Source organism: Salvelinus namaycush, chromosome 13 (assembly GCF_016432855.1).
Source record: "Salvelinus namaycush isolate Seneca chromosome 13, SaNama_1.0, whole genome shotgun sequence".
Classification (NCBI taxonomy): domain Eukaryota; kingdom Metazoa; phylum Chordata; class Actinopteri; order Salmoniformes; family Salmonidae; genus Salvelinus; species Salvelinus namaycush.
This window is the reverse complement of record NC_052319.1, coordinates 25,897,636-25,923,107: the sequence shown is the minus strand read 5'-3', so window position 1 is coordinate 25,923,107 and position 25,472 is coordinate 25,897,636. Positions and strand designations below refer to the sequence as shown.

At 41.8% G+C, this 25,472-nt stretch overlaps 2 protein-coding genes across 4 annotated transcripts in view; one reads left to right on the top strand and one right to left on the bottom strand.

Moving 5' to 3' along the window:
- Nucleotides 1-22,268, bottom strand: part of LOC120058366 (nck-associated protein 1-like) — a 71,298-nt gene extending 49,030 nt beyond the window's left edge. For all 3 annotated transcript variants that reach the window (XR_005478001.1, XM_039006981.1, XM_039006982.1), the window contains exons 1-2: nt 21,990-22,268; nt 6,610-6,720 (exon numbers count right to left, since the gene is read on the bottom strand). Coding sequence is in view for 2 of the 3 variants with exons in the window: in XM_039006981.1 (XP_038862909.1) it covers nt 6,610-6,720; nt 21,990-22,109 (231 nt within the window). In the remaining variant the exon portion in view is untranslated. The remainder of the gene's footprint in view (nt 1-6,609; nt 6,721-21,989) is intronic.
- A 738-nt stretch (nt 22,269-23,006) lies between these two features.
- LOC120058052 (dual specificity protein phosphatase 19-like) lies at nt 23,007-25,472 on the top strand. The gene is made up of 4 exons (XM_039006533.1): nt 23,007-23,229; nt 23,556-23,602; nt 23,694-23,846; nt 25,254-25,472. Exons 1-4 carry the CDS (start codon nt 23,007-23,009, stop codon nt 25,470-25,472), a joined length of 642 nt encoding a protein of 213 aa, XP_038862461.1.

The following is a 25,472-nucleotide window of genomic DNA, read 5'->3' as shown; positions in this document are numbered from 1 at the left end:
ATGATAAAACATGAATCATTAGCAATATTACTTAAACAAGAATCTACTACATACAAAATAAGAGAACATGCTAAACATAGAAAAAAAACAGAGGCTGCGGATCTGACTTTACTGGACCCTGCTTCCCGACAGCTAAAGGTCCTAAGCTTCTGCGCATGTGCGGGATTCTCTACTTTACACCCAGTCTCTGTTCTACTCGTAGACAACCTCCTTTCAATTATGAATGATAATTCATTCAAGTTTTACCAGTGAAACATCCACGCAGCATCTGAATACCAATCATTTGATCTCAGTTTCATGGAGTTATGCATTTAGATCTTCTTGAGGTTTAGTGTTGTTTAGAAGCAGAACAGTGTTGTGTTGTTTTGAATTACAGTGCATTCGGAAAGTATTCCTACACCTTGACTTTTTTTCACAATTTGTTAAGTTACAGCTTCATTCGAAAATGGATTAAATTACTTTTCTCCCTCATCAACCTACACACAATACCCCATAATGACAAAGCGAAAACAGGTTAAGAAATGTTTGCAAATTTATTACAAATAAAAAACAGAAATACCTTATTTACATAAGTATTCAGACCCTTTGTAATGCGACTCGAAATTGAGCTCAGGTGTATCCTGTTCCCATCCTTGAGATGTTTCTACAACTTGATTGGAGTCCACCTGTGGTAAATTCAATTGATTGGATATGATTTGGAAAGGCACACACCTGACTATATACAGTCCTGGCCAAAAGTTATGAGAATGACACAAATATTAATTTTCACAAAGTCTGCTGCCTCAGTTTGTATGATGGCAACTTGCATATACTCCAGAATGTTATGAAGAGTGATCAGATGAATTGCAATTAATTGCAAAGTCCCTTTTTGCCATGCAAATGAACTGAATCCCCAAAAAACATTTCCACTGCATTTCAGCCCTGCCACAAAAGGAACAGCTGACATCATGTCAGTGAATCTCTCGTTAACACAGGTGTGAGTGTTGACGAGGACAAGGCTGGAGATCACTCTGTCATGCTGATTGAGTTCGAATAACAGACTGGAAGCTTCAAAAGGAGGGTGGTGCTTGGAATCATTGTTCTTCCTCTGTCAACCACGGTTACCTGCAAGGAAACATGTGCCGTCATCATTGCTTTGCACAAAAAGGGCTTCACAGGCAAGGATATTGCTGCCAGTAAGATTGCACCTAAATCAACCATTTATCAGATCATCAAGAACTTCAAGGAGAGTGGTTTAATTGTTGTGAAGAATGCTTCAGGGCACCCAAGAAAGTCCAGCAAGCACCAGGACCGTCTCCTAAAGTTGATTCAGCTGCGGGATCGGGACACCATCCGTACAGAGCTTGCTCAGGAATGGCAGCAGGCAGGTGTGAGTGCATCTGCACGCACAGTGAGGCGAAGACTTTTGGAGGATGGCCGGGTGTCAAGAAGGGCAGCAAAGAAGCCCCTTCTCTCCAGGAGAAACATCAGGGACAGACTGATATTCTGCAAAAGGTACAGGGATTGGACTGCTGAGGACTGGGGTAAAGTCATTTTCTCTGATGAATCCCCTATCCGATTGTTTGGGGCATCCGGAAAAAAGCTTGTCCGGAGAAGACAAGGTGAGCGCTACCATCAGTCCTGTGTCAGGCCAACAGTAAAGCATCCTGAGACCATTCATGTGTGGGGTTGCTTCTCAGCCAAGGGAGTGGGCTCACTCACAATATTGCCTAAGAACACAACCATGAATAAAGAATGGTACCAACACATCCTCCGAGAGCAACTTCTCCCAAACATCCAGGAACAGTTCGATGATGAACAATGCCTTTTCCAGCAAGATGGAGCACCTTGCCATAAGGCAAAAGTGATAACTAATTGGCTCGGGGAACAAAACATCGATATTTTGGGTCCATGGTCAGGAAACTCCCCAGACCTTAATCCCATTGAGAACTTGTGGTCAATCCTCAAGAGGCGGATGGACAAACAAAACCCCACAAATTCTGACAAACTCCAAGCATTGATTATGCAAGAATGGGCTGCCATCAGACAGGATGTGGCCCAGAAGTTAATTGACAGCATGCCAGGGCGGATTGCAGAGGTCTTGAAAAAGAAGGGTCAAAACTGCAAATATTAACTCTTTGCATCAACTTCATGTAATTGTCAATAAAAGCCTTTGACACTTATGAAATGCTTGTAATTATACTTCACTATTCCATAGTAACATCTGACAAAAATATCTAAAGACACTGAAGCAGCAAACTTCGTGGAAATTAATATTTGTGTCATTCTCAAAACTTTTGGCCACGACTGTAAGGTCCCACAGTTGACAGAGCATGTCAGTGCAAAAACCAAGCCATAAGGTCGAAGGAATTGTCCGTAGAGCACCGAGACAGGATTGTGTCGAGGCACAGATCTGGGGGAGGGTACCAAAACATTTCCACACAGTGGCCTCCATCATTCTTAAATGGAAGAAGTTTGGAACCACCAAGACTCTCCTAGAGCTGGCCGCCCGGCCAAACTGAGCAATCGGGGGAGAAGGGCCTTGGTCAGAGAGGTGACCAAGAACCCGATGGTCACTCTGACCATCTCTGTAGACGGAAGCCACTCCTCAGTAAAAGGCACATGACAGCCCACTTTGACAGCATTTCAAACTCATAAAAAGACACACCCTCGTCCACTTAGCCTCGCCTTATGCCCTTGGGGGACTCCCCGTCACCATCTTGGACGTCGGTCCAAACGATTAGCCAAACAAGGGAAGTTTGCAACGTAAGCCCCTCAACCCTCGTTTTTTATCTAGTTTGCGAATGTACAATTATGTTCACTTCAGGGCCTGAAATGCCCCATAATTCAATTTGCGATGATTGTACATTCGGTAAGAAAAGTCAGCCGAAATTTTAAACTTCAACGTCAATATGGATAAGTCAACATACAAGTGTAAGTAAAAACGAATGTAAAAAGGTTAGAAATTGTGCTACTAATGCACATGACGGCACAAACACTTCTCGTAAACATAATGATGTTTTTATTTGGTTATCTTTTGGAAATTGTAGAAATAAAACATTTTCCTTCTTCAGATGTTCCAGCTAGGCAGGCTAACGTTAGTTAGCTAATTAATTTGCTAGCTATCATACAGTACGCCTATATTAATAATTATATAGTTAATATAAGTAGACATGCAATCATAATTGACTGTAGCGCATATAAAGCACCCACAAGCTACCGGTGTCTGAAAACACAATCATCGCTGGATGAACGAGCGACGAATTTCCAGGCAAGGGCGGTCCATTTAAAAATCATTCCTTCCTCCCTCGCCCTGCAAGTGTATACTCGTCAGACGTCATGATACGTCATCAGAAGTGTCCACTTAATTTGAGGACTGAGGGGATTGGGTGTGTCTTTTATGTGTTTGGAATGTAGCCTTGGAGTTTGCCAAAAGGCACCTAAAGGACTCTCAGACCATGAGAAATAAGATTCTATGGTCTGATGAAACCAATATTGATTTTTTTGGCCTGAATGTCAACTGTCAAGTCTGGAGGAAACCAGGCACAATCCCTATGGTGAAGCATGGTGGTGGCAGCATCATGCTGTGGGGGTGTTTTTCAGCGGCAGGGACTGGGAGACTAGTCAGGATCGAGGGAAAGATAAATGGAGCAAAGACCAGAGAGATCCTTGATGAAAACCTGCACCAGAGCGCTCAGGACCTCAGACTGGGGTGAACGTTCACCTTCCAACAGGACAATGACCCTAAGCACACAGCCAAGACAATGCAGGAGTGACTTCGGGACAAGTCTCTGAATGTCCTTGAGTGGCCCAGCCAGAGCCCAGACTTGAACTTGATTGAACATCTCTGGAGAGACCTGAAAATAGCTGTGCAGCAACATTCCCCATCCCCATGTGTAGATTGAGGGGGGAAAGTATTTAATCAATTTTAGAATAAGGCTGTAACTTAACAAAATGTTGAAAAAGTTAAAGGGCCTGAATACTTTCCGAATGCAGTGAGCAAATTTTATAGCAGATGGTGTTAACACACTGTAGCATAGCCTACCTGTGTTTAGTTTCAATCAAAACACATATTTTGCTTAGTGGCGCGCCCTGTTGAGTTTTGGCCACATGAGAGAAAAATGCAACCATTTGCTCAATCATCCTAAAATCTCATAAGAAATTACCATGGTGTTTTTGTCTTACAGTAATGTTATACTATTATAGTCGGTTTTGTTATGTAGAATACTATCATTGTGTTTTTGCAGACATTGATTAAACTTTGATCTAACTTTATTAAAAGAGCACCTTCGCCAGACTAGCCTGTTCTCTAGGAGCAAAGGAGAGGATCCTGCACATGCTCAGAAGCTTCGGGACATTTAGCTGTTGAGAAATAAAGTCCAGAAAAGCCGGATCTGCAGCCACTCCGTAGAAAAAAAAGGAACTATGAGGAGCTTCAACTTACCAAAAGAATATTCCAGAAAAAAGCCAAGATGTTTAGCATGCAAAAGAAAAACACAGACAGTAAAACATAAAACACTGCAGCAAAAAGTACAACAACATAGAAAAACACATCACAGCTACACCAAAGAAGCAATTTAACATTTCTAACAAAATACAAAGCCAGCCAACGGTGATAGCTGAGCATTGGGGAGAAAAAATACTTGAAAAGACAAACATGGTGAGAATATATTAGTTGTATTGAAAAAGTTTAGCTATAAAGATAGAATTAGCATACATAACATAACATTTATGGAAATGTACATGTGGGTGGTACACCAATATTGAAAAGATAGGATGATGAATCTCAGATAGAATTTAATTTACAATTCCTATTTGATAAAAAAAATGCTTTAATTAAAGTATGACAAAACACAAAATGTATTGCACAGACCTAGTAGTTCAATAGAGAAAGGACTGCATATAGTATAGATACCAAGGCTTAAAATGAGCTTAAATAGAAAGTAATACAGTATATCACAAAAGTGAGTACACCCCTCACATTTTTGTAAATATTTGAGTATATCTTTTCATGTGACAACACTGAAGAAATGACACTTTGCTACAATGTAAAGTAGTGAGTGTACAGCTTGTATAACAGTGTAAATTTGCTGTCCCCTCAAAATAACTCAACATACAGCCATTGATGTCTAAACCGCTGGCAACAAAAGTGAGTACACCCCTAAGTGAAAATGTCCAAATTGGGCCCAATTAGCCATTTTCCCTCCCCGGTGTCATGTGACTCGTTAGTGTTACAAGGTCTCAGGTGTGAATGGGGAGCAGGTGTGTTAAATTTGGTTTCATCGCTCTCACACTCCCTCATACTGACTGGTCACTGGAAGTTCAACATGGCACCTCATGGCAAAGAACTCTCTGAGGATCTGAAAAAAAGAATTGTTGCTCTACATAAAGATGGCCTGGGCTATAAGAAGATTGCCAAGACCCTGAAACTGAGCTGCAGCACGGTGGCCAAGACCATACAGCGGTTTAACTGGACAGGTTCCACTCAGAACAGGCCTCGCCATGGTCGACCAAAGAAGTTGAGTGCACGTGCTCAGCGTCATATCCAGAGGTTGTCTTTGGGAAATAGACGTATGAGTGCTGCCAGCATTGCTGCAGAGGTTGAAGGGGTGGGGGGTCAGCCTGTCAGTGCTCAGACCATACGCCGTACACTGCATCAAATTGGTCTGCATGGCTGTCGTCCCAGAAGGAAGCCTCTTCTAAAGATGATGCACAAGAAATCCCGCAAACAGTTTGCTGAAGACAAGCAGACTAAGGACATGGATTACTGGAACCATGTCCTGTGGTCTGATGAGACCAAGATAAACTTATTTGGTTCAGATGGTGTCAAGCGTGTGTGGCGGCAACCAGGTGAGGAGTACAAAGACAAGTGTGTCTTGCCTACAGTCAAGCATGGTGGTGGGAGTGTCATGGTCTGGGGCTGCATGAGTGCTGCCGGCACTGGGGAACTACAGTTCATTGAGGGAACCATGAATGCCAACATGTACTGTGACATACTGAAGCAGAGCATAATCCCCTCCCTTCGGAGACTGGGCCGCAGGGCAGTATTCCAACATGATAACGACCCCAAACACACCTCCAAGACGACCACTGCCTTGCTAAAGAAGCTGAGGGTAAAGGTGATGGACTGGCCAAGCATGTCTCCAGACCTAAACCCTATTGAGCATCTGTGGGGCATCCTCAAACGGAAGGTGGAGGAGTGCAAGGTCTCTAACATCCACCAGCTCCGTGATGTTGTCATGGAGGAGTGGAAGAGGACTCCAGTGGCAACCTGTGAAGCTCTGGTGAACTCCATGCCCAAGAGGGTTAAGGCAGTGCTGGAAAATGATGGTGGCCACACAAAATATTGACACTTTGGGCCCAATTTGGACATTTTCACTTAGGGGTGTACTCACTTTTGTTGCCAGCGGTTTAGACATTAATGGCTGTGTGTTGAGTTATTTTGAGGGGACAGCAAATTTACACTGTTATACAAGCTGTACACTCACTACTTTACATTGTAGCAAAGTGTCATTTCTTCAGTGTTGTCACATGAAAAGATATACTCAAATATTTACAAAAATGTGAGGGGTGTACTCACTTTTGTGATATACTGTATATATGTAATATACATGCAAAAGACAGACTTACATTGTTGTTGCGTGTTTCAACTGCTGGGAATTTTCTGACAATGAACTTGACAGCGGACTCCAGGTTCTTGTCTATTAGATAGGATGGTTTGGCTTTGGGGTCACCACAAGCCTATAATGAAGAGGGCCAAAAACACAGACAAATGCTAAAGATGCATCAACAATAATACTAACAACATATCAACAACAAAACATTGGCAGATAAGAAGTGATAGGATGATAAGTCAAATTAAGAAAGTGGTATTTCGGTCACGACTTGAAAATACATTGAGAGAGACTGTGTGAGAGAGAGCAAGCGAGAGAGCGAGCGAGACAGAGATACAGTGACATTGAGAGAGAGAGAGAGAATACATTTCTACTGACAGAGTGGTGTATGGGAGGTTGGAGAGCAGTTAGTGAGAAAGCAGTGCATAGGCATACTCCTACTGGGAGAGAAGATAGTTGAACTGTGTGTTACATTTTAGATGTTAGAAGCAACAAAAAGTTTGCAGATGTATGTTTGAGGTAGGGTGGTGTATGGTATATGACACTGGGCATGCACGTCAGCCTGACAAAACAGGAATAGCAATGTTTTAGTATTCAGTCTATAACACGTAAGAGTTGAGGTTCGCAATACACTCAAATGAACACAGTACAGCCGACAGACATGTAAAGAAACAATATGAGCTTGATAGAAGTATGAGAACAGTTATAAATGTTCAAATCCCCATATGATCAAGACTGGATTTAAGATTAGTGATATGATGCCATGGATCCATGCAGGGAACATTTTCATTTTGCAGAGGAGAGCAGAGCTGTGTTGAATTGCAAAATGAAGTGTCTGAATTCAACTAGGCCCTATGTCTTCCCATTGCCTGATCTTCAATCCCTAAAGATACATTATTTTTGTTTTTGTGGTGCAAATGTCCTGGAACTGTGAAACTGTTAAATTTGATGCTCACAAACCAAAATAATGTATTCTGATCTAATTGTTAGGCTATAGCTGCTCACCGCTTTTCATAACAAGCTAGATAGTCTGCAACTGTTAGATATCATGTAAGAAATAAACTGGGAAAAATTCACAGTAGCAATTATGATATCTATTTTGACCTAGTGAAATAATCAGAGAGATTCAATTGCAACTTGGGATGGGCCTGTTTGTTGAATTGTGAAGGTTGTTAGTACTGAAAAGCATACAAGTAATTCTGGGACATGATACTGGTAGGAAAGAAAGGAAGGGTAGAGGGAGAGGGAGAGATTTAGGGAAGAGCTGAGCAAACCTTCCAAACTTGTCCTTGCTGAGGGAAGCATTGTGATAGAAAGAGAGAAAACCACACAGGTAAACACGGGTAAAGTCAGGTAAACACAGGTAAAGTCAGGTAAATACAGGTAAAGTCAGGTAAATACAGGTAGAGTCATGTTTAAAACATAGAACCATGCATCTACATGAAAAAGGCTTTAGGTTTTACTTCCAGGATAGTTTGTTGAGGAATAGTTTGGCTTTATACACTGTGCACAATAATTAATGTGCTGCTTGTAAAAGCATTGTTCAACAACTAGCTCAGCCTATGGTGGAGACACTCCTCCTAGAGTAGTAACACAGTAGACTGTAGAGTATCAAGGCTTTAAGTTTAAGAAAGGATATACAGTGACCTCCAATAATATTGCGACAGTGACAATTTCATTTTGATTCGGCAGACAGTCAGCTTTAATTTGAGGGTATTTATATTGAACAAAAATACAAATGCAACATGTAAAGTGTTGGTCCCATGTTTCATGAGCTGGAATAAAAAAATCCCAGAAATGTTCCATATGCACAGAAAGCTTATTTCTCTCAAACGTAGTGCACAAATTTGTTAACGTCCCTGTTAGTGAGCATTTATCCTTTGCCAATATAATCCATCCACCTGACAGGTGTGGCATATCAAGAAGCTGATTAAACAGCATGATCATTACACAGGTACACCTTGTACTGGGGACAATAAAATGCAACTCTATAATGCCACAGATGTCTCATGTTTTGAGGGAGCGTGCAATTGGCATGCTGACTGCAGTAATGTCCACCAGAGCTGTTGCCAGATAATATAATGTTAATCTCTCTACTATAAGCCGCCTCCAACGTCATTTTAGAGAATTTGGCAGTGAGTCCAACCGACCTCATAACCGCAGACCACATGTAATCACACCAGCCCAGAACCTCAAAATCTAGCTTCTTCACCTGCGGGATTGTCTGAGACAAGCCACCAAGACAGCTGATGAAACTGAGGAGCATTTCTGTCTGTAATAAAGCCCTTTTGTGGGGAAAACTCATTCTAATTGGCTGGGTCTGGCTCCCCAGTGGGTGGGCCTGGCTCCCAAGTGGGTGTGCTTATGCCCTCCCTGGCCCACCCATGGCTGCGCCCCTGCCAAGTCATGTGAAATCTGTAAATTAGGGCCTAATGAATTTATTTCAATTGACTGATTTCATTATATGAACTATAACTCAGTCAAGTTGTTGAAAATGTTGCATGTTGCATTTATATTTTTGTTCAGTATAAATCCATATCGGGTGAAGCGCTTAGAAATTATAGCACTTTGTCTATATAGGCCCCACATTTTAGGGGACCAAATGTATTGGGACAAATTCACTTATACAGTGGATTCGGAAAGTATTCAGACCCCTTGACATTTTCCACATTTTATTACGTTACAGCCTTATTCTAAAAATAATTAAATAATTTCCCCCCCTCATCAATCTACACACAATACCCCATAATGACAAAGCAAAAATGTCTGGACACATAAGTATCCAGACCCTTTACTCAGTACTTTGTTGAAGCACCTTTGGCAGCGATATCAGAGAAAGAGTCCTTTAGGTGCCTCTTGGCAAACTCCAAGTGGGCTGTCGTGCCTTTTATTGAGGAGTGGCTTTTGTCTGGCCACCCTACAATAACGTCCTGATTGGTGGAGTGCTGCAGAGATGGTTGTCCTGGAATATTCTCCCATCACAGAGGAACTCTGGAGCTCTGTCAGAGTGACCATCGGGTTCTTGGTCACCTCCCTGACCAAGGCACTTCTCCGCCGATTGCCCAGTTTGGCCGGGCAGCCAGCTCTAGGAGAATCTTGGTGATTCCAAAATTATTCAATTTAAGAATGATGGAGGCCACTGTGTTCTTGGGGACCTTCAATGCTGCATACTTTTTTTGTTACCCTTCCCCGGATCTGTGTGACACAATCCTGTCTCGGAGATCTACGGACAATTCCTTTGACCTCATGGCTTGGTTTTTGCTCTGACATGCACTGTCAACTGTGGGACCTTATATAGACAGGTGTGTGCCTTTCCAAATCATGTCCATTCAAGTTGTAGAAACAGTATGATCAATGGAAACAGGATGCACTTGAGCTCAATTTCGAGTCTCATTGCAAAGGGTCTGAATACTTATGTAAATAAGGTATTTCTGCTTGTTATTTTTTATAAATGTGCTAACATTTATAAAAACCGGTTTTCACTGTCATTATGGAGTATTGTGTGTAGATTGATGAGATTTATTTAATGTAATTAATTTCAGAATAAGGCTGTAACGTAACAAAATGTGGAAAAGGGGGTCTGAATCCTTTCCGAATGCACTGTATGTGTATTAAAGTAGTCAAAAGTTTAGTATTTAGTCCCATAATCCTAGCACACAATGATTACATCAAGCTTATGACGCTACAACCTTGTTGGATGTATTTGCTGCTTGTTTTGGTTATGTTTCAGATTATTTTATGCCCAATAGAAATTAATGGTAAATAATGTATTGTGTCATTTAGGAGTCACTTTTATTGTAAATAAGAACAGAATATGTTTCTAAACACTTCTACATTAATGTGGATGCTACCATGATTATGGATAGTCCTGAATGAATCGTGAATAATGATTAGTGAGAAAGTTAGACACACAAAAACAACAAAAAATTTGTGATTGTCGCAATACTTTTGGAGCTCACTGTAAGGTAGTCTTTGATTAGTACAAGTAGGAACAGAAACATGCAAGTAAACCCAAGGAACCTACAATCAAATGAACCATCTACCAATGAACTTAAAAAGAATATGGACTAATACATTTAATGCGCACAACCCATAAAGTAGAAGGCAACAGATTTGATCATTTGATTCACTGTACTGTTAATTTCCCAGATATTTTTTATATTTTTTGTATATTGCAATGTGTCTAACAGTAAAATGACAAAATTCACTTTGTTGTACATATTGTATTTCCCTTAAAAATGTGCAAAATCAAAAGGAGTAAACAGAAAATATATTTCTCTACACAACCATGGTCTGAGACCCTAGTTAAGGTAAGTTGGTCTAATTTTATTTAATGAGCAGCACTTTGGTATTTGGTATTTATTAGGATCCCCATTAGTCGCTGCAAAAGGAGCAGTTACTCTTCCTGGGGTCCACATAAAACATGATATAATACATAGTACAGAAAAGGACGTAAATACATCAATTTAAAACATCACACATAGCCTACATATCAGTACATGCACACAATATCTAGGTCTAATACATAATACAGTGCACATTACAATATATATAAAATGGCTGTGTGTCTTCACAGTCCCCTTTGTGCAGTAAGGTGTTCTTTTATCTGTTTTTTAAATCTGGTTTTATTGCTAGCTTGAGTTACCTGGGGTAGCAGAGTTCTATGTAGTCATGGCGATATTTAATACTACAATCCAATGATTGTTATTTTTTCACTCTTTATGTGATGCACAATGCAGAGAACGCCGGAATAATTATAATTGAATTACCATAGTGAATTATTGTAATGTTTGTTCATGTGTCAATTAATCCCATAAGGGATGGGTTGCCAACTGGTGATTTGACACAGAAATATGTGGTTCCCAGCCTCTGGTTCTGGACCTTGGGACCTTGACTGTGAAGTGACCTGTGAAGAGACCTCTGGTTGCATGTATTGTGTTGTACTGATGAGTGTCCAAACTGTGTGCCAACTGCTTGAACAGACAATTTGGTACATTCAACATATCAATACCTCGCACAAAGACCAAAAGTGATGCAGTCAATATCTCCTCAACTTTGAGCCAGTAGAGACTGACATGGATGTTACTGACACTTGTCCTCCGTGTACGTCTAAGTGTGATACGTCCTGCTTTGTTCTGGACCAACTACAATTGACCCATGTCTCTCTTTGCCACACATAACCACACAGCTGGGCAGTAGTCCAGGTGTGACAAAAGTAGGGCCTGTAGGACCGGTCTGGTCAACTGAGATGTCAAGACGGCAGAGCAATGCCCTATCATGGTGTCATGACTGTCCACAAGAATCCAAATAGGTCAGGTCAGGTTTGCAATGAATAACTTCAATCAGACCCCCTCTCCATCTCTCCTTTAATAAGCATCCATGTTGTTGTCATTCTGTTAGGGACCTGTTTTTAGCGTATTAAGTCTCCAGTCATTGAATACTGAGTTATGATTAAAACTTCTTGTCAATAGGGGGGCGCTATTTCCACTTTGGAAAAAATCGTGCCCAATTTAAACGGCCTCGTACTCTATTCTAGATCGTACAATATGCATATTATTATTACTATTGGATAGAAAACACTCTCAAGTTTCTAAAACTGTTTGAATTATATCTGTGAGTAAAACAGAACTCATTTGGCAGCAAACTTCCAGACAGGAAGTGAAAAATCTGAAAACGATGCTCTGTTCCAGGGCCTGCCTATTCAATTGCCTAATTTCTATGGATTTGCATGCACTGCATACGCCTTCCACTAGATGTCAACAGGCAGTGGAAGGTGGAATGGGGTGTCTAGCTTGATCTGAGGTCGAACAAGAGCTCTTGGAATGACGTGACCACAATTTCCTTTCTCTACCTAGGCGCGGGAAGGACATCAGCATTGGCTTCTGAAAAGCGGTCGGTATAGACGGTGGATGTCTCCGGCTCTGATTTTATTTGATAGATGTGATAAAAACATCATAATGTAGTTTTTTTCAACCGAGTTGTATCAGTTTATTCAACGTTTATTGCGACTTTTGGCATTTTCCTTTCTTTGCGTCAGGAGAAGATGGGCATGTTCGCGCCACATGGCTAGCTAAGGTTGCTAATTCGAACAGGAGAAGAGGACATTCTAAAACCAAACAAAGATTTATTCTGGACAAAGGACTCCTTGTACAAGATTCTGATGGAAGCTCAGCAAAAGTAAGAACCATTTATGATGTTATTTCGTATTTCTGTGGAAAATGTAGAGTCCTGTTTTCCGCCCTTTTTGCGGGCGCCGTCTCGCTATAACGTAAGCTGTTTGTTATGGTAAAGTTATTTTTAAAAATCTAACATGGCGGTTGCATTAAGAACTAGTGTATCTTTCATTTGCTGTCCAATATTTTTTAGTAAAGTTTATGATGAGTTCTTTGGTCAGATTAGGTGAGTGTCCAAAATATCTCCGGAGATTCTGGTGAATCGATGCTACATATTCACAATGTATAACCACGGTTTGCAGCTCAAAATATGCACATTTTCGAACAAAACATAAGTGTATTGTATAACCTGATGTTATATACTGTCATCTGATGAAGTTGGTCAAGGTTAGTGATTAATTTTATAACTTTTGCTGTTTTTTTGCGATCGCTACCTTTTGCTGCTGATAAATGCATTTGTGTGTTTGGCTATTGTGGTAAGCTAATATAATGCTATATTGTGTTTTCGCTGTAAAACACTTAAAAAATCAGAAATATTGGCTGGATTCACAAGATGTTTATCTTTCATTTGCTGTACACCATGTATTTTTCATAAATGTTTTATGATGAGTATTTAGCTATTTCACGTTGCTCTATGTTGTGTGTCTAGTTTGTCTGTTTCTGTGTCCAGCCTAATTTTTGTGGGTGATTGTTTCCTGTCTCTGTGTTTTGTCAGCACCAGATAGGGCTGTCTCGGTTTTCACATTTGTTATTTTGTTACTTGTAGTAGTGTTACCGTTTATTCGTCTATTAAACATGTTGAACACTAGCCGCGCTGCATTTTGGTCCTCTCCTTCATCCCAGGAAGAAAACCGTGACAGAATCACCCACCAAACTCGGACCAAGCAGCGTGGAAACAAGCAGCGACAGCAGCAGCGGTACCAGGAGGAATGGACATGGGAGGAAATTCTGGACGGAAAAGGACCCTGGGCAGAGCCAGAGGAGTGTCGCCGCCCCAAAGCGGAGCTGGAGGCAGCAAAAGCGGAGAGGCGGCATTATGAGGCGCTAGCAAGGCAGAGCGGCTGGAAGCCCGAGAGGCTCACCCAAAAATGTCTTGGGGGGGGGGGGGGGGGGGGGGGGGGCTAAAGGGGAGTGTGGCGAAGTCAGGTAGGAGACCTGCGCCAACTTCCCGGGCTTACCGTGGAGAGCGAGAGTACGGGCAGACACCGTGTTGTGCGGAAGAGCGCACGGAGTCTCCTGTACGTGTGCTTAGCCCGGTGCGGGTTATTCCACCTCCCCGCACTAGCCGGGCTAGAGTGAGCATTGAGCCAAGTGCCATGAAGCCGGCTCAACATATCTGGCCTCCAGTACGTCTCCTCGGGCCGGTGTACATGGCACCAGCCTTACAAATGGTGTCCCCGGTTCGCCAGCATAGCCCAGTGCGGGCTATTCCACCTCGCCGCACTGGCAGGGCTACGGGGAGCATACAACCAGGTAAGGTTGGGCAGGCTCGGTGCTCACGAGCTCGTGTACTCCTTCACGGTCCGGTATATCCGGCGCCACCTTCCCGCCCCAGCCCAGTACCATCAGTGCCTACACCACGCACCAGGCTTCCTGTGCGTCTCCAGAACTCTGTTCCTCCTCCACGCACTCTTCCTATGGTGCGTGTCTCCAGCCCAGTACCTCCAGTTCCGGTACCACGCACCAGGCCTACTGTGCGCCTCAGCAGGTCAGAGTCGGTCGTCTGCCCAGCGCAGTCTGAGCTGCTTGCCTGCCCAGCGCCGTCTGAGCCATCCGTCTGCCCAGCGCCGTCTGAGCCATCCATCTGCCCAGCGCCATCTAAGCCATCCGTCTGCCCAGCGCCATCTGAGCCATCCGTCTGCCCAGCGCCATCTGAGCCGCCCGTCTGTCCCGAGCCATTAGAGCCGTCCGTCAGTCAGGAGCCGCCAGAGCTGCCCGCCAGTCATGAGCTGCCCTCCAGTCATGAGCTGCCCTCCAGTCATGAGCTGCCCTCCAGTCCGGAGCTGCCCTCCAGTCCGGAGCTGCCACTCAGTCCGGAGCTGCCACTCAGTCCGGAGCTGCCTCTCTGTCCGGAGCTGCCTCTCTGTCCGGAGCTGCCTCTCTGTCCGGAGCTGCTTTTCAGTCCGGAGTTGCCCCTCTGTCTTGAGCTGCCCCTCTGTCTTGAGCTACCTCTCTGTCTTGAGCTACCTCTCTGTCTTGAGCTACCTCTCTGTCTTGAGCTACCTCTCTGTCTTGAGCTACCTCCTCTATCTAGGGGGGGCCTTGGTGAAGGTTCCTAGACCAAGGTCGGGGGTGAGGGTCACCACTCAAAGGACGCTAAGGAGGGGGACAAAGACAGTGGTAGAGTGGTGTCCTCGTCCTGCGCCGGAGCCGCCACCGCGGATAGATGCCCACCCAGACCCTCCTCTTGAGTTTTAGGGGTGCGTTCGGAGTCCGCACCTCAGGAGGGGGGTACTGTAACGTCCTGACCAGAGTTCTTATGTGTTTTGCTTGTTTAGTGTTTGTCAGGACGTGAGCTGGGTGGGAATTCTATGTTGTGTGTCTAGTTTGTCTGTTTCTGTGTCCAGCCTAATATGGGTCTCAATCAGAGGCAGCTGTCAATCGTTGTCCCTGATTGAGAATCATATATAGGAGGCTTGTTTTGTGTTGGGATTTTGTGGGTGATTGTTTCCTGTCTCTGTGTTTTGTCTGCACCAGATAGGGCTGTCTCGGTTTTCACATTTGTTATTTTGTTACTTGTAGTAGTGTTACCGTTTATTCGTCTATTAAACATGTTGAACACTAGCCGCGCTGCATTTTGGTCCTCTCCTTCATCCCAGGAAGAAAACCGTGACAATGCGGTTGAGTCTTTTGCTATTGTGGTTAGCTAATAGAAATACATTGTGTTTTCGCTGTAAAACATTTTAAAAATCGGAAATGATGGCTGGATTCACAAGATGTTTATCTTTCATTTGCTGTATTGGACTTGTGATTTCATTAAAATTATATTATATGATATCCCTGTCGCGTTAGGCTAGGCTATGCTAGTCAGCTTTTTTGATGAGGATGCTCCCGGATCCGGGATGGGTAGCAATGAAAGGTTAATAAGTTGACTGTTTATAGACGTAATAGGTAAAGACCTTTTAGAGTTTAATTCGGGAAATGGTAACTGTTTAAAGAACTGCTCTCGTGGTGCCCCAGATCCTAATGAGTTAATTGTTACATGATTAATTGAAAATCGGGTAACAATTAAACAATTAAACACAGTTAGATAAATAACAGTCTTCAGATTAATGTTAAAGTCAAGTCACGACAATCGACAGACCTCTTCCCATTTTAGCAACCATTGAGTCTATATGTTTTGATAGCTTGCTAACTTGTGTTACACCCAGCAGTTTAGTCTCCTCAACTTGCTTAATCACCACATTATGATATTTTTTGATATTTAGCACCAGCCTATTGCTAGTTACCCACTCTAAAACTGACTGGAGATCTACGCTAAGGGTGACAGTTATTTATTTTACTGCTGCAGCCGACGTGTATACTGTTGAGCTGTCAGCATATGTAGACACACAGACGTTATTCAAGGTCTAGTGGTTAGAGCGTTGGACAAGTAACCGTGAGGTTGTAAGATCGAATCCCCAAGCTGACAAGGTGAAAATCTGTCGTTCTGCCCCTGAACAAGGCAGTTAACCCACTGTTCATAGGCTGTCATTGAAAATAAGAATTTGTTCTTAACTGACTTGCCTAGTTAAAAAAAGGTAAAAAATAAAATAAAACAATTGTAAAAACAGAAACCAAAAATGGCCCTACCCGGCTGCCCAGTGGTACACCACACTCAACTGAATGTGCATGAGAAGTTTCCATTAACGAAAACCCTCTGTGTTCTATTAGATAGGTAACTCTCAATCCATAATAAGGCAGAGGATGCAAATCTACATTTTTTTCAGCAATCGGTTATGATCAATGACATCTAAAGCTGCACTGAAGTCTAACAGAACAGCTCTCACAATCTTCTTACTACCAATTTCATTCAGCCAAGCATCAGTCATTTGTGTCAATGCCGAGCATGTTGAGTGCCCTTCCCTATAAGCATGCTGAAAGTCTGTTGTTAATTTTCTGTAAAATAACGTTGCATTTGATCAAACACAATTTTTTCAAAAAGTTTGCTAAGCACTTGAAACAGGCTGATTGGTCGGCTGTTTGAACCATTAAAGGGTGCTATGCTATTCTTGGGTAGCGGAATTACCTTTACCTCCCTGACACACCGTCTTTTAGGCTTAAATTGAACATGTAGCAAACAGGAGTCACAATGTATTCCGTTACCAACTTAAGCAATTCATCATCCAGGTTGTCGGTACCAGGTGATTTTTCCAGGACTGACAGTGTACTGACGTCCCCAGGGCGAACATTTCTTTCCCAGTGCTAATACAGTGCTAACTGTGCTTTTCCAGTTGTAACAGTGCTTCACCAGTGCTTTCCCAATGCTAACAGGGTCATTGGAGAGTGAGTAACAGACTGAGGTCAAGGCTGTTTCCTCATAAGAGACCCTCCCTCTGACCGCATAGTAGAGTCCCTCCCTCCCTGCACTCTCAGTCAGTCTCTTGTCTATGACAGGACTCTTGTCTATTAGGACTCTTGTCTATTAGGACTCTTGTCTATTAGGACTCTTGTCTATTAGGACTCTTGTCTATTAGGACTCTTGTCTATTAGGACTCTTGTCTATTAGGACTCTTGTCTATTAGGACTCTTGTCTATTAGGACTCTTGTCTATTAGGACTCAGACTGAAACACACAATACAAAGGAGCTAACTGAATTCCTTTATCACCCACTACATCAGTGTACTAATGAACTGTTGAACTGATTATTGACATATGGATGGATGATTTATGTTTTTTCTGCTGTACTGCTATCTGGTTTTACTACATTGATTGCTGTTTTTGTGACTGTGTCTCTGTAAGTACAGTATTTCCCGTCGGGATTAAACTGTGTATTGCTATTCTTTTCTAATAAATGTACCTACCATACAGTGGGGTCCATACTGCCAGTTAAACTTCCACTATATTGCTGTTGGGTGCATAGTTTAATGTAATTCTTCTCAGGCTGAGTTCTAAAGATGCTAGATACAGTAGGCCTTCAGTACAGTACCATCTTCCCTGATATATATCTCCGCTCTACTGACAAGTCCTGCATAAGAACATCCTAGATAAGAGTGAGCTTCCTGTTGTCTCTGTAAAGACTAGGAGGGTTCTGAGGAGGGGCCCTGGGCTGCTTCCGGTTTAGATTTCCCCTTCAATTATATGACGTCATAAGAAGCTCCCCTCTCCACAAACAAGGTTATTTTTGATAATTCTGGAAACCAACAAATTATTTTTTGAAATGCTACATTGCATTATAAGGGGGTCATACATGTTTATGACAAGTCTTACAATGTACTATAACTACACCGTAAAGCATTATACTGGTTACTCACTTTAAAAACAAATATTGCACTCTGTGACACTGATACACTACATAAACATTATCGTGACAGAAATATTATCATGGGAATCAGGTGGTTGTGTAAGTTACATCAATATAAAAAGCAATACTGCTGGCCCAGACAGTAGTGTCCAACTTGCAGCCAGCTGTCATAGCAGGGGTCTCATTGTTTTGCTGTCAACAATGTTAATGCTAAACTATAGGCTCTTCTTGGTACATAATCCCATATTGTTGGCCACTGAATCTTCAGATTCACGTTACTTGCCGAGTGGATATGAACAAAATACAATAGATCTCTATTTTGGATGAATTGTCTGTTTAATTCTGTTTGATAAAGCAGCTTGTCTAAGCAGGTTGATTTAATGAGGTAGGCCTAGTAGACTTGTGCAGTAGACTACAGTAATGGGATACACCTGTGGTAGTAGTATTACATCAAATTAAATTGTATTTGCCACATGCCTCGTAAACAGCAGGTGTGGACTAACAGTGAAATGCTTAGAAGGCTTGTGCGGTAGGAATGGGCAGTAAACGTGTGCCGTAGGACTACTGCAGAAGTGTACAATTGTTTGATTTACTGAGGTAGGCCTTTGCACCAGCCTACAATCACAGTAGCCTACAATCACAGATGAAACAGAAAAAGACATCTTAAATTCTTCCTAAATGATTCTGTCAGCTAGTATCAATGCCTACCAGTTGCCAAGCAACAGATCTGTTAGTTCAATGCACAAGCATCAACCTGCCGCCACAGTTTCAATAAGTACAGTATGTTTTTTGATAAAACAAGAAATGTACCATGGGTATAAAACCTTTGGCATGTAGCCTATTGTGTCATGCTGAACATAAAAACTGAGGTATATAAATGGAAATATATGAGTAATAGGCTGAATATTACACACAAATTGACTGCAACAGAGAGTGACAAATCGTCACACAACTAAGCTCTTGCGTGTAGTGACAATCCTGTATCTTGTGGTCATCATGATAGTCATCTTGTGTCCTGGGGTACGTTTTTTCCGTCTGAATTCTGTATCTGCATAATGTTTTTATGCTAATGTTTCTATCACATCGAACTTGAATTGAGAGTTGGGAGTGAGGGAGTGAGACACAGAAGATGATTGTGTGGTGCCTATAAAGGGATAGGCCTACTAGGCCAGGTAGACCCTCAGCACAAGGGTTGGTTGGCTGGAGGGTACTAGCAGACAGACAGTCAAGGCAGAGAGGCATGATTCTCCACTAGCCTCCATTCAGCTACACACTGGACAGCCTTCTATCTGCTGCCAAGTCGGCTAAGAATCTCTGATACCCAGTTATTGTCCCAAATGGCACCCTATTCCCTATATAGTACACTACCCTGGTCAAAAGTAGTGTACTATATAAGGAATAGGGTGCCATTTGGGACACCGACACAGTACTCTCTCTCATCATTAAAGGACTGACTGTCACTGTATCAAAGTCATTAAAATGGACTGCTACACTCTAAGAATGCTCTTCTCTGTTACACTGACTGAAACGTCTAGTAGGGTTGGTTGGTACACAGATTGTCATACTGTCTCTGTACCATACTGAGGTATACGGTATTACTGGAAGTGCACACAAGGGACACACAAACAATTTTAGCAGGGATCTTGATCCAGGATGGGATTGAATGTTTCTGCTGTAACCAAGAAGCTTGATCATTACATCTAGCCACTTAGCTAGCAAGTTAGCAAACCAAATACATAGCCGGAGCCCTGAGCTAGATATAAATTTCATATAGTTATACTTATATTTATAAACAGTGGCGTAGCACGCACCCCCAGAGCTGCTGCTGTTTTAATGCTATTGAAAATCATTGGTATTTCGAAATACCTCGGTATATGTTATAAATGGTATATCGCCCAAACCTAACGTCTAGTATGGAATCTGCCATTCATGACACACCTCACCAGTCCCCACTATGAATAAGTAATATATCAGTCACCCAAGCCACGGACTGTTTACCTGGCTACCGTCTAGCAGATGGAATCAGTACAGGTGCATCAGAGCCAAGACAGAGAGACTAAGAAGCAGCTTCTATTACCAGGCTATCAGACTGTTGAACAGACATCATTAGCCGTCTATCAGGTCACACACACACACACACACACACACACACACACACACACACACACACACACACACACACACACACACACACACACACACACACACACACACACACACACACACACACACACACACAAACACACACACAAAACGCTGCTGTCCCATGTCAGAGACATTGAACCACTGGACACTTCCTGTTTCACATTGAGTATTTAAATACTGTATTCCCAACATAATGCATTCTAATATTTATACAACTGTACTTTGTATTTAGTTACACTGTTTATACACACTGCATATTTATTTATATACTGGATTCTTGACATTGCTCACTCTAATATATCTACTGATGTACATATCATTCTTAGTATATCCTGTGAAAAGTATTCCGGTGTACATACATATAGATTGCATTTTTATTACTGTTACAGTGCTATTTGAGTTGTTAAATTGGATTCATCCTGACATTCGTGATTGCTTATTGTAACTTGTTTACTCTTTGATTATTTGTGTACTTGTTTGACATTATACTGCATCATTTGGAGCTAGTAACACAAGCATTTTGCTGCACCCACTATAACATCTGCTAAACTGTGTATGCAACCAATAAACATTGATGACTTTTTTTATTATAAATTAATAGTGAATACTAATACACTAGTAATAATGCTACTAAGAGTGGTTTTCTCTGTAGGGTTTTACAATTAGTATATTAAACACCATGGGCCAATTTCCCAGACACAGATTAAGAGTCTTGGACTAAAAAGCACTAGACTTAATTTGTGTCCAGGAAAGTGGCCCTAGTATGGAATCAGTATATCACAACATCCCCACTATCACTATGAGTAAGTGTAACAAACAAATCATAAGTACCTCTAAAACTGTGGCTTCTTTAAAATACTTCTCCCTTCTATCCCAGGAAAATGTGTGTTTACTGAATGTTTTTCAAACCAGGACCTATACAGTATGTGCTCCGGTGCATCAGGCATTTATAACAACTGCATAACAACCATATAACATACATGTATACCAACTGTAGATACTGCCGTGCCATTGGTTAGTAAGTAGTATGCTTCAGTCATTATGTGCCAATATGTGTCTGTCAGATGGTAACTGCTAATCTGACTGATTATAAATGTGTTCCCATTATATTGATCTCCGACTTCAATCTTAGCATTGGCTAAAGAACCTAGAAAAGCATTCCTTTGTCAATTTATTTGACTAATATTGTGGTGCTTTATGCAAGTATGCAGGAGAAACTATGTAGCTAGCTAGCCATCAAGCACAACATTTACTGCAAAGCTAGGCATGTTGTTACATTATAGGCTATTTCAGTGAGATACTATTTTATTTCAAGCCAGTGAACCATAGCTTTCAGTAAGTAGCCTATGAGTTATTATTCTTTTTACACGAAGATTGACATAGACCAATCTCAGAAAACAGTGATTTATTTGTCCTATTGATGAGTGGGCTTGGCTAGCCAAATAACGTTAGCTTATCTGCAACACATTTTCAAGAGGGCCTTGACTGGCATTCTGCAGCCGTAGCTGTCATGCTTTGGGTTTCAAAACAAAGGTTTCTGCCATACACCACATATGATTTTGGGGTGTTTGATCTTTCAATCTCTTGAATGCAGTACAATTTATTATGAACCGAAGAATTACACTGGTATCTTACCTTCTTGATATTATAGATGCGAGTGAGCATTCCGATGCCCCTGTCGTTCAAAATGGTAAATTTCTCGGCCAGTTTTTGCTGGCCAGGTTGGAGCGAGCCGCGCGACAGTGTTGCCGACATAGCTACTGATTCTTGTAAAATATTTGTTGTAGAATTGCTGCCGCGTTTTGTTTGTTGTGAAAATACTGACACTCCAGTGCTACAATGTTACAATTCGCCCATTCTGTGGGTGGAGCGGTTTCGCCAATCCCCACTCCTCTCTCCCGTCGCGGTTTTTACTAGGTGTTGTCCTATTTTACGAAAACGAGGCTGACAGGCTGTTTCCTGCAATCCAAATGCACGTCACGTGACCAGCATTTTATTCTTGGGAAGGAATATGGGCCTATATGTAGGCGGCTACACCCACGACAAAATAGTTCTCAAGTATTTGATCCTACATTGAAGGCCTACATTAAAAAGGCAACAATAAAGTGTGGCTGGATGTCTCAATGTGAATATTTTATATTAATGTCCAAAATCCTCAGTTATGTTTGAACATTATGATGACAGCATGTAAAATAGACTTTGAAATACTATACCACTGCACCAAACTGAATAGCCTATGGGACACACACACACACACACACACACACACACACACACACACACACACACACGCACACGCACACACACACACACACACACACACACACACACACACACACACACACACACACACACACACACACACACACACACACACACACACACAATGATGGCATCATGTGATAGTGACATCTGTGACGCCTAGAAAAATACTCTGGTCCCCCATAAAGGCTGGGTGACTAATCTGAGTTCTCAATTTTCAAGTTGGGGTTGACAAAACCTGCCCATCAACACGCAGGAGTCCATTTGAACCAGGAGCTAGGCACTGTGAACATTACATCCAATGGAGTAGCCTAGACTGGTAGAGTGGCAGACCAATCTAACACTGGATTCTTTTTTTCTCCTTTGCTTTGTTTTGAGAAAACAAAGGCGATGCAGTCTCTTGCCCAGGAAATCAAGACATTTTCCAAGACCAATTTGAGAAAGCAATGCACCCGCGTGACGACGTTGAGCGGCAGGAGGATTATTGAGACATGGAAAGGGTCGACTATACATGTTGTAGAGGATAAAACTCAGCCTCAGACAGCATGCGGCTATGTACAGGACAACAGCTGGGACGTACAAGTTGGAGTTATTAAACCTTATTTACTATTAGGTGAGTGGATGTCGATGAGATGTGTGTTATTGACAGGGGATAATTGACAGGTGCCTACACAGACACACATACTGTAGCTGTCAGTATGATATGAGGCCTTACGTTTTCAGTTTCTTGTCTCTGAGACTGAGTCTACTATATTATTGCATGTAAACACATTTAATCTTTCCTCAATATACTGTTTAAACTCATGTTTTTGAAAAAAAAACATCTTTATCAATACTGAAGTAAATATCATAAAAATATCTATGCTCAGTTAAAAATATTTCAATTTAAAACAATTTCTTACAGGCTCACAATTTGATGGTTGTTTTTTCTTGTTGTAGGCTCACAAGATGCTGCACATGACTTTGGCACTTTGAGAAAATATAAGGTATTGTTTTATGTCATAGAGATAAGCTTTATATTTAATACAATTTTCTGTCTTGTTTTGGTGTTTCATAAATGTTCTTCTTCCATTTCAGGTGTCCCACATTTTGAATGTAGCCTATGGTGTTGAAAACGCATTTCCAGACCTGTTCATTTATAAAACACTGAGCATTCTGGATGTTCCTGATACTGACATAACATCCTATTTCCAAGAGTGCTCAAAATTCATAGACCAAGCAAATGCAGAGGTAAGTTGTATGTGTTTTCACAATATTGCAGGCTAATATAGTCTAATTGGGGGCTGCAATATCCAGTTTCCTTTTCGCTGTTTTCTTTATTTTTATGCTTTAATACCGTATCTTTCACTGCATTCATCTTACCTGACAGTTTCAACATTCCTACTCATCATGAAAGATGACACATCATGAAAGTTATTTACACTTGCTAACTTTTATGATTGATACCGGTCTCCATGATGTGGTGGTTGTAAAGAAAGCGGCATACGTTAATAATCAGATGTTTTATATCAAGGAGAAACTATGCATAGTCACTTTACCCCTACCTATATGTACAAATTACCTCGACTAACCTGTACCCCCGCACATTGACTCGGTGCCGGCACACCCTGTATATAGCCTCGTTATTGTTATTTTTCACTTTAGTTTATTTGGTAAATATTTTCTTAACTCCATTTATCGAACTGCATTGTTGGTTAAGGGCTTGTAAGTAAGCATTTCACGGTAAGGTCTACACCGGTTGTATTCGGCGCATGTGATAAATACAATTTTATTTGATAATCACTTTGCTGTATACAGTACATACTGTAGGTAAAATTACTTTACTTTAATAGTAATTTCTTTGAGTGTTCAAGTTGATGACCTGGCATATATCTGATACTGGACAGCAGTGAGCCAATGTAAGGCCTCCCTCCCTACCAGTAGGTATCTAGGTATCCTCCCTACCTCTGTATCCACTCTGTAGTAAATAATACATGGCTGAGTTTTCACCATGCATAATTTAGCCTGTTGTAGAAAGATCTTATCACTAGTGGCCCTTTGTTTGCTATACAACCTTTTACCAAATCGCTGTGCCTATCACGCAACAACCTGACACTGTCACATGTTGCAAATTCACCAAAGGTTTATGATTACAATGACTGGGCCTTTTGGAAATAAGTTTCCACTCTCTGTTGAATGGAGGTCAGTGGCTCTTTTTACTTCCCTATGTAATCTGGGATACCATGCAGGGGTAACTCCAACTGCCTAATCAAAGCATCCATGTTGCTTTTAGCTAAGTGGGAGAATAACTCTATCACCTTATAGCTTTAAATTTTCCCATTATGTGTGATTAGCATAAACGTATTTTATTAGATTGACCTGTGTGAATTGAAGACATGGGATTCAAATTTAAAGCAGCCGAGCACATCAGGTCTCATTCTTTTGGACTGGATAGCACTAAACTGACATAATGCATCATACCCCCAAAACATTCCTTACCCCAGGACACTTCAACAGGTTTCCTGGGGTAAGGAACATATTTTTTTAAATTAAGTCCCTCAGTTGACCACCTGATTACTTTTTTGTTCAAGCTGGGCTGAAGTCTGTTTGTGCACATTCTACTAACATAAGGCTTGTTTCTCTCGTCTCCCCCCTCAGAAAGGAGTTGTGTTGGTTCACTGCAATTCTGGAGTCTCGAGGTCAGCCTCGGTCGTCATTGGATACCTGATGTCCACGGAAGGAAAGCCTTTCAATGATGCGTTTACCTTGGTGAAATCGGCTCGGCCAGCCACATGTCCAAACCCAGGGTTTCTTGAACAGTTGAAAGGTTTCAAACTGAAAGGGGGCATAGAAGCCAATGGTGTGGGCTATGCATGA